The sequence below is a fragment of the Achroia grisella genome, unplaced genomic scaffold (genome assembly GCF_030625045.1).
Source record: "Achroia grisella isolate CSIRO2021 unplaced genomic scaffold, CSIRO_AGI_Agris_v1 utg900, whole genome shotgun sequence".
Lineage (NCBI taxonomy): Eukaryota > Metazoa > Arthropoda > Insecta > Lepidoptera > Pyralidae > Achroia > Achroia grisella.
This window is the reverse complement of record NW_026713059.1, coordinates 6497158-6507857: the sequence shown is the minus strand read 5'-3', so window position 1 is coordinate 6507857 and position 10700 is coordinate 6497158. Positions and strand designations below refer to the sequence as shown.

General features: G+C 32.4%; 1 protein-coding gene across 1 annotated transcript; it reads right to left on the bottom strand.

Annotated features, from left to right (window-relative positions):
• Positions 1-9484: 9484 nt before the first annotated feature.
• Positions 9485-10542, bottom strand: LOC131853242 (large ribosomal subunit protein eL31). Its single transcript, XM_059204083.1, has 3 exons — positions 10436-10542; positions 10064-10293; positions 9485-9648 (listed from the first exon to the last, which is right to left on the bottom strand). The coding sequence occupies exons 2-3, from the start codon at positions 10285-10287 to the stop codon at positions 9498-9500; spliced, it is 375 nt and encodes a 124-aa protein (XP_059060066.1). The 5' UTR covers positions 10288-10293; positions 10436-10542; the 3' UTR covers positions 9485-9497.
• Between the last annotated feature and the right edge of the window lie 158 nt (positions 10543-10700).

The window sequence follows — 10700 nt, the reverse complement described above, 5'->3', positions numbered from 1 at the left end:
ATGAGAAGAGAACAGAGATGAATGGAAGAGAAAAACATATTACGCCGACCCCAAATAAAAGGCAGCAAAGCAGATGATGATGATTGTTATATTTTCATTCTATTTTTATACACTAAACTGTACTATTTATTTACTATTAACAGTTAATACAAATACCAGCACTCAGAGCCCAAGTTTCCGATAGTCTAGAGAGAGGATAAACTCGTAGCGTAATAAGACACTGCACTCACCACTAGATAATCGTTTTCAGTCTCTATATTAATATATCAGACTAGTCTGAACGGTATTGTTGTGTGGGCAACTATAATTAGTAAGTACGCCTACCCTACAGTACGGTTCTCATAATCTCTTCGCTGACGTAAACTGCTGCATTCTGGTGACAAATATTAAGTAAAAGTGTACTAGTGTAATATAATAGTGACGCATCACTCTGAAGCGCTGATCCTGGAGAACTGGCGCACTCCTCCACTCCTACTTGCTCTATCTAGTCGCTGATCGGTAAACTACTACAACTACCGCATATAATACCCGTTCCCAAACCCAAAACCAAAAATTATCAGAACTTTTATGATTAGTTTTAGATTTATTTTATTTAAAATGTATATATATAATTGAGATAAATTTCATTTTTTATTACCAATATCTGTCCTCTAAAGTGACATCTCCGCACTATACAATATTTTGTATAAGAGACAAATAATGTAGTAAGTTTATTAAGACCTAAATATAAAGCAACAGAAAGTTAAGTCCACTCTATACACGTTCTGCGTTTAAATTTAAAATTACACATACCCTATCATATAAAACACCAATACCTGATAAAAAATAACGATACCACCTCTATTCAAGATGTAGTATATTCCATGTACTACAAAAACGAAATGTTTATCCATATCTAAGCAATAGGAATTCTACAAAAAATATAGGTATGTGATCATGTAGAAAATTTTAGCTGGAATATCTAGGTCACTGCACATACAATCCTATTTTTAAGATTTCCTTGCTTGGTTACGTTCGGATGAATGCATCCTATTGTATACAGAAACTATTATCTTCCCTTTATATTTCAGTTGTCTTTTATTTAGATTCGTTCTTACAAATAGATAACGAGACTACTTAGATTTCATTCATTTAAACTAATATGATTGATCATTGTTGAAGAATTTTTAATGTAATAAATAGTCTCACATCATTCTTTAATACTATTAACATCACTCTGTTCTATGAAAGCAGCTTCTAGTGCTTCAGTTTTAAATATTTTTGTATAGATTATAGAATACAATAACACAAATTAAACTATTAAAACAAATCATTTGAACTTTGTGACAGGTCAAATTACTTCTGTTTCGTTATTTAAAAAAGCCACAGAGTGAAGTTTTAATATGAAAGGAATTTCTCGCTTTAAAATAGCGATATCTTTTCTCAAGTGTAAATTCTCGTCTTTCGAGAATTTACAATCGTCGATACACTGTCATTACATTATTTAACCCAACAAGGACGCCTAACAGGGGACCTATTTATGTCGAAACGCACGTATAACTCCCCTAGTCTCACTCTCTTCTCGCGCTATCTTCTCTCATCTCTATATCCTCTCTAAAGAGTAAACTGCTGTAGAAAATTACAAATATAGACTTATATTTATAACACAAGATAAAAGAAAATTCCAACATACATAAACATTTCATCTTATTTTGATAATAGAGTAACAATAACTCATATTCAGCCATATTTAGCAGGTACCTCTTTGTACAATTTGATCAATATTGGATTGTTCTGCAGGGTGTAGCAAGGAGCGCCGGCACGCCAGTCGTAAACATCGTCTGCGCTCCATTGAAATGTTGTCTCTGAGGGTCATGTTTTATTGAAAAACTTTCCGCTTTGCTCTACTCGACGTCACGACTGGCACACGGCACGCGGTGCTCTCTGTCTCCCACACCCGCCTCTCAGTCACCGCATAAAGATAGATAAATAAATACATACCACTTTACTGTTATATTAAAACTCTCAACATTTTATAACGAACTATATATATCAGAGATCATAATTACTTGCTCACGTGAGTTTACGCAGGAGGTTAACCGCAAAAAGCTACCAAAATCTGGAGGTAAGCAAGCGACGATAAATTAATTCGTCGTCGTTATCTCCACAACTCAGCGTGTTACGGGCGTGCTTCACTGTAAACAGTGAAGTAGGCGCAAGGTGGTCGGAGTAAATCGCTCCATTAGGCAGTTAAAAGCTCGTCGCTATCGTCGGGACATAACTCAGGCACCCGTCTCCGCGCGGTCCTATAAATTACGTCTTTGTGCGAACGGGGCGTGCCCGCTTAAAATATGTACGACATTGTCTTCCCAGCGCACCTCCCCTTCTCATATCTTCCGCTGAAATCCACTGAAGGTCATCTCGCAGTAAATTATCCATTTATACATTCTGAAAACCTACTAATACGTTATATTTATTACTATACCATATATATCTTGTTGAACGTCATTATCGATCGGTAATCGATTATAATCATTAGATATAGTTACGTACTTGTAGTCGTATGCAATTGTAAAGCAAGTATCTGGTCAAACGCATATGTATCGCTACTCACAAAATATTGTTACTGTATACTTACAAGTACAGATAAATACAGAATCATATAAAGCAGACCAACCAATCATTCACACTTGTGAACAGTCCATTTTAGGATATTTGAAAAAAGGTAACCCGTAAGGTGCTCATATTCGTACGACTTGTAATACGCTTCATATTTCTCTGCCTTCGATGGTTAGGTATATACAAAATATGTAATATATTAAGTATATGTACCTAGTGTAGTCATAAATATTGTTACAAGGAAATATTTTTATTTTTCCTTTGCCTAAAATTTGTTTGTTTTGATTTTACCACCTTATATATTAACTTATCTTTCTTTATATTTCAACTACGTATATCGCAGAGAAACTGTTGTACAATAATACTATGAACCGAATACCTATAGACACCGTAGAAATGATTTTATACAAATGGTAAAAGGCTTTTACGAAATACAGAAAATTGCACAGTAAGCTTTTTCAACAATTCTCAACAATATGTTTCGACTAATAGACGGATTAAACATATTCAGTATACATGAGCAATGTCGAGAAAATCCTACTATTTTATCTTTGTAACTGAAATTATTCTATTATAAAAATAAAAATAAAATCAAATAGTCCATAATTTATAAAGAGAAACGCCTCCATTCCCACACACATGGAACATTTGTTAGAAATACTGCGAGACTAGGAGATACCATCTGCATTTGATTGCCATTTGGTATGAATGTTATTGTTATTTTGTCAGCTTAGATATAAACTTAGATATGAACGGTCGACAGTCAACTCGATAATAGAGAATGTACAAAATTAATTTTAAACTACCTTAATTACAAGAAGCTTTCATTAATCACAATCACCTGAATGTTAAAAAACTATTTTTAAGGTAAATTATATTTTATAATAACATTATAGTTAAAGATTTTCTTTGTTCCCATGCCATTAGGCCTTAACAAGTCTTTAGAAGTCGTCGAACCAGTGATCGAAGCTCGGTCAAGCGCAAGAGATAATACCGCTGCCCCTTCGTAATAACTACCTAGCAACCATTTGTCGTTACTGTGCTTCATAACAATCTCTCTACAGAGAGAGGAGTGGTAGCTGAAACTCCACATATATTCCTAACTTCGTTATTTATTCGCACCTACTTCTAAAACACACCAATATCACTTTATTGAGTATAGACGAGGTCTTTTATAAAAACTTTCAAGACCAAGTATATATTTAAGTGAGCACAATGTAGACACTATAATACAATTTTCTTGTCAAACTGCAAACTGTCGAAGTAGTGGCTGTACTGCAAACTTGGATCGTGCCAAAGTCGACACTCGTAACTAACTCTTCGCACGTGTTTCGATTTACTAATGATCAATGCTGATCTCTAATACGATGCCAGAATTTTGACCTAATTATAATTTTAATAAACATTTCCAACTACAATATATACTATGCCCTTTAGTCCCCCTAATCCCTGTTGGTACTGAACAATCTAAATTTTATACGGTATTTATTAGGCTACGGAGCCAGCAGTTTTGTACGATTTTGTGTGTAAATTAAGTATATAACAAAATAAAAATTAACATTCCAATTCCAAATTCATAAATTGTTCAAATTTTATTGATTGCTTATATAAAAACCCTTTACATAGCTAAGAAAATATCTTAAAACATTATCAATAGCTAGCGGTATAGAATTACAAATATTCTTAAATGAAACAATACACTAGTTTACCGATGTTATGTGTACATAAGAAATTATTTATATAAACACAAAAAACAAACTGCTTTAGTAATTACATTTTACGACAATGAGGCAATTTTTAACGATGTTAGATATAATGCTTTTACAAGTGTTGTTTCATTCCGAGCGAGAATAATGAAACAATTTAATACTTGTACGCAATTAATTACAGCAGGCATCAGACAACTTTTGCTTCGAAATTATCCGGGATAATAATTATTTTTTAGCCAGTAACGGTTGATTCAAATAAATAAATCTATCGTAACTTAGAAAAAATGTATTTAGATTTATTTTTTATCTTATATAGAGAGACATAATTCACAGACAATGGTCCCTTTCTAAGGTTAACTATAAGTAGGGGAGGGTTGAGCAAGACGGGGTACCCCCCTTACAGAGAAAACCAAATGATTCTCAGTCAAAACAATAATACCAGTAATAAGCTATTACTTGACCCCCTCGGTCGCTTGAGAACCACCGCAGTGAGACGTCGCGTTTAGATATTTGAGCGAAAAAACTAGTTTTGACTAGTATTTATTATTTTCAATTGTTGTTAACTACATGAATAAAATATTAAATTGATGAGTGGTTGCTGTTATTGCTATTTTTTTGGAAGTGTAAAAAAGCATAAAGTAATGTGATAATATTTCAACCGCTTAAATTTATTATTCCTATTTATTTTTTTATAATATTATTACCCGAAGGGGCAAGATGGTATATAGGATATCCCATCTTGCCCCGTCCGAGTCTAATTTTGTATCTTTGAAGAATGGTACGGACCTACGTGCGGAAAACCAGTAGGGTGAGTTGGTCAGAGCAGACAAATGGCACCCCGAAATTTCAATTAGAAAACCGGAGAACACTTCAGCGGCAAGAGCTGCATGACTTAATAAAATAGCTGTAGATAGATTTTTAATTTGTTAGGCTAAACCCTCGACCTCAAGAAAACACCCACCCACCCTCCCTTACCTATATATTAAAAAAAATATCGTCTCCGTAGTTAAAGGATTAATTAAAACAGACAGTTGCTGGTACCGTCTCGGATAAAAGGCAATTCAATTCAAGTCTTTTCGTCTCGCACAGTGCATATTTCATAATAATATGATACATGTCTTCGATTTTTCTGCATACCTACCTACCATACAATTTGGAGTTACAGATTTTCCTATCAAAAGTATGTAGATATTAACAATACCTACACTTAAACTGTATCGTCCATAGAATGTCTATTTAATATACCGACTAACTTTCTGGGGATTGAACTAACTCCCAACTATTATCTCAAATGGGGTAGTCAGTACTAGTCAGAGGCAGTATCAAGTGTCGACGTCGCGTCTTAGTGATCGCAAAACTTGACTTGCACGTATTTCGTCCGAAATAAACCTGATTAATCCTACAATAATATTTACTATTTTCAATTATTTTAATATAAACAGCTATATAAATATATTGTTACATTAATCTTAATCCATCCTATTCACATAGGTAACAAGCATGTTGTAAAACAAAGGCTTATCCTCATATCCTTGTTAATAAACGCACATGATATTAGCAGTGTACATAACACAGATGGTAAAACAAGATGTCTTCAGTAATGGGTTCAGCCATACTACTAATGGAAGTGAACCGCAGGCTTAGCGTTGCGGCTAACGTCGCAGACAAGTACGTACGTACCTCGCAGCCACATCCTGGGCATATCGAGCTGTGACATCAGTTAGGCACTTGTTTCATAGCTTATGATCTATGCATATGTACTACCTATATACGTGTGTAGATACTTGTGAGATACACGACTGTGCATCTCACAAATATCTATAACTAGGTATACAGATATCACAAACATATTTCATTAGGTACCTACACAATTATGAACAACTTTTACCAAGCGTGTAACACTGGTAACACACACCTAATAAAACCAATTTTAAAAAGGTGGAGGTTGTCAAGCCGTAGGTATATAGGGGAGCAAGGGGGAATAGCGCTCACCGGGTAATGGCCCTCACCTCTGTAACTCTATCAAAATGGAATGTAGCAACACGCCACGTTGCTTAAAGTACGAGGACAGGTAGCCTCTAAAAGACAGCAATGCAAACAGACAGTCAGCTCGCGTCAGGTGATCCTGAAGTGCGGATTCTTGTTTGCGGCCGAACTGACCAAATTTTTGCGTAAGTGTTTTATGGCAGTATGTCTAAAATTTTAATGCATATTTAATTATTAAGTATACTTTTCTGATAACAAAACTATTCTATTTTATGGTAATGCAATCAATTTTTAACAATTGCGTATGATTTTTTTATATCTAATTAATTACAAAACGACCGTTTGGGGGTTATACCGCTCACATGAGCGTCAATAAAAAAAAAGTCACAAAGGGATTACGCCTTTGTGACTTATTTTTTTTCTAATGTTCTAGATATGCTAAGAAAACGTCAAAGGATCGCCGCTAAAATTGCTAGACCGAAAAAGACCTTTAATCTGCTAAAACTATGATTAAAATAAGTTTGTCCAAAAGAAAGAAAAAAAATATGATACAAAAATTTTAAAAAGAAATATTTACATGAAAATTCTTCAGATAGTGAAGATAAAGAGCACCTTTGCGACGATGACAGTGACGACAAAATGAATGTGGATGATAGAAATTATAGCAAATGTATTATTTAACAGGAATTTGGAAAAAAAATATGAATTCTGGTATCGCTGCACTATCTGCGGACTGTGGGCTCATGCTACATATGTTCAGGGTGGGATTCGCAGACAGATACATGTGATTTATGTATCCAAGGATAAAATATTTTTATTTCTAATTTGTCTTACCTTTAATAATAATAATAATTTTATGTTATACTACAATAAGTGAAGTTGAATTGACATCTATGCCTGTACTCTATTTATTCAATTAAAAAAGGCTAATTTTGAGTAGAATTGGGGATATTTAGGGATTGTAGATTTTACTTTTATTATATAAGATTGATCTTATGAATATTTTTTTAATTAATATATTTTACTGGTTATTATACATTACTCCGTACCCTGAGCGACATTACTACAGTCAGGGGCAATGCCGCTCAAACATGTTTTTTTAAATGTCTTCCTACTACTAGTAGAATAAAGTTATGTGCTTTTGTTGTTAAATTGTTGTTAGTCTTTAATTTTAGAATTAAAGACTATGTTACTTTTCTTAATTTTGATTTACAATAAATAACTTATAAAATACATAATGTTTTCCTTAAGTGAACGCCATTCACCCTTATACACATAGCTTAACAACCTCCGTCTTTTTAAATCTGGTTGAAATAATATTGCTAAAAATCAAATAATACAAAGACAAAACAAAAAACGAATTGATAAAACAGCTTCTTAATGAACAAACGCACCGTCAAGTGTTACCCGTAGCAAATAGTGAAAACAGGGTGTCAGTTTGAGCCCATTAGGAATATAAATAAAAAGAATACAAGATCCTACCTACAAATCCATATTTTATATTGCCCAACTTAGCCGTAAGTGATTACGACTTGGATCATCTGGCTTATTTTAGAGTACCATATTAATTTATGCATATATATATTTTTTTAATTAGTTTAGACGACCTAATATATACAATAATGGTGAATATTTTCTATATATAAGTAATTATATTTATACACTATGACGATAATTCAGCCGCTGAAAACGCAACATTAACCAAACTTGACAGACATCTCGTAATACGATGTCGCTTGCAGTTATTGTGGCTTTATTCACTATTATTATACCTTTAGTGTAGTTGAAATAACAATTTACTATTATAGTAGGTAACCGAAATTATTTTTACCTGCGTTCAAAAACGCATGACTTAGGTACTTCTCGTGAGGATAAATAGTACCTAATTCCCAAATGTTTATCCACTAGGTAAAAAATAGCCAATAAGTTCTATGTATTCATTCAGCATTCTTCTATCCATGCTCACAAAATTTAATATTTGTCCTTTATCCAGCAGTGGATGTCTTTCAGGGTGATATGATAGATAATGATGATAAAAGTACGAATAATGTGGCCTAATTGGTACCGGAGTAACTATTTTAACATATTTTACCCTAAAAAGTAATTATTGTGATATAACTATTACATAGTTAGACATATAATATACTGGTGTCCTAATTACAATCTAGATAATGTACCTATTGAATACAAACAAACAATCAAATCTCTGCTCATTATAATACAATATTACTACAGATAATAGATACTTATAGATATATAATATCACCTTATAGACAGTATGTAGTTTGTATATTGTTTGGTTAGGACTAAATAGAAGTCTGTAATATGTATTCTTAACATTTATATAGATAATAATAATAATATAATTACTAAGCTACTAATATACATTATTAATCAAATATTATTGAAAATAGTTTTACTTGAAAAAATAAATTATATATGTAAATAAGACAGTGTGACTTTAAAAATAGAAATAGATACAACTTTTATCAAATAAACTTAATATAAGTAATTTTAAACTCATGTATTTAATCTTTTTTTTTCATATTAAGAGAAACAATTTTAATGTTCCTACTAATATTATCAAGTACTTAATAATAGCAGTCAGTATTTTTTTTTTCAATTCTCATATCATAAATATACCTACTGACATACATTATTTAAATAAATTAAATTATGATAGTTGTATTAATCTTACTAATGAATTCAGGAATTAATGATAATTTTTTTTCCTGGACTAAGTATTAGGATACTATATAAATACTACAAGAACAGCTTTAATTAAATTAAAGTAAAATTCTTGTTTTCCATGATATATGTGCTGATAGTATCTATCATCATATCAATCAGAGAGAAGAGGCAAACACTAAAACGAAACTGCGTATCTCTATCCAGAAAACCTCAAGACATACTTGCCCATACTTTTTTACATGGAAAAATTTTTGTAGACAGTCCAGAGGCATGGAAGAGGTGAGAGGGAAGAGGGGGTGTGATATTTTTACCTCCGAAAAACTACATGGTGTTCTTTTGAACTGCCATTGCATAAGTCGCTAGTTCGCTTTCTAGCATTTATTCTATACAGTCACTAAAATTCATTGTTATATATACCACAGACTGTGAGTAGAATTATTTCTTAATTTTACAGTATATAGAAAGAAAAAGTATTACTGAATAACAAATAAAAGTCATGCTTAATTTAAAAGTTTATTCTTGGCTAGCATCAACATTTTCTGTTTGCAAGCCTTTAATAGAGGCAACCGGTACATAAGTCACAAGTGTGAACAGTTTATGGGCAGAATCCTCATCATCATTACGCCTTCTTGACAATCGAACTCTGACTCTGAATGGAACATTCCTGAAAGGTACAGATACAAGCTACAGATTCTATAAGTTACAAAGGTTTAATATATTGATTATTAAATAGTAGTTATCAATAATATTAAAATAAATAAGACTTAGATACACACAGATCTAACTAAACTAGAAATAAAGTTGACATAATATTTTTACTGTTTTTCCCTACACCTTTCACTGGTGTTCACTATTCAAATAGGATCACTAATCACTAACATAATTAAAAAATTAGCATTGTCCATTACAACACTTATTTCAATGTTTTAGTGAAAGAAAAATAATGAACGGTTACTTTAAGTTTTTGATTGATAGAGGTTATATTATCGCAAACTACTCCATCATTAATGAAGTATCAATATATAAGTAAACTGTCATTAAACAAACTTACAAAATTTTCAAAATATTTTATTAATTACCTGACACCCTTTGACCAGAGGTATTTGTTTAAACGAGTATCAACTCGAACATCGGGAGTACCCATTTGCTTTTCAGCGAACTTCCTAATTTCCTTGATGGCCCGTGGAGCACGTTTCTTAAAACCAACACCATGAAGACGTTTGTGTAAATTTACTGTGTATTCACGAGTCACAACTTCATTGATGGCAGATTTGCCTTTCCGCTCTCCTTTAGGTTTAGCCATTGTGTTCTGAAATAATATAATTTAAAGGACCGTAAATAACTATAATAATAGTATTTTTAAGCACTATAGGCAATAAAATTGATAAGACGGTTTAAATTTAATCAGTCATGTTAAAGATTTTAATGGATTATTTTAAACATAAACAAACCTCCGACTGTGTTTCAGAAAACAGACATGAAAAAGAACATTATTTTATGTTACGTCAAGGACGTCATAGCATGAAATGTCTAAATTGTCAATGTCATGACGGTATGTGAAGTCAGTATTTTTAATAAAATATGGCAGTATGGACGGGACAAACACAGTTCCCTTTGCCTTTCGAAGATGATGAATAAGCCTAAAAAAAAGTAGTAAAACTGTCTATCATAACTTTGCAAAGTACTCTATGACTTTTGGCTGTATGGGCAAAGTTC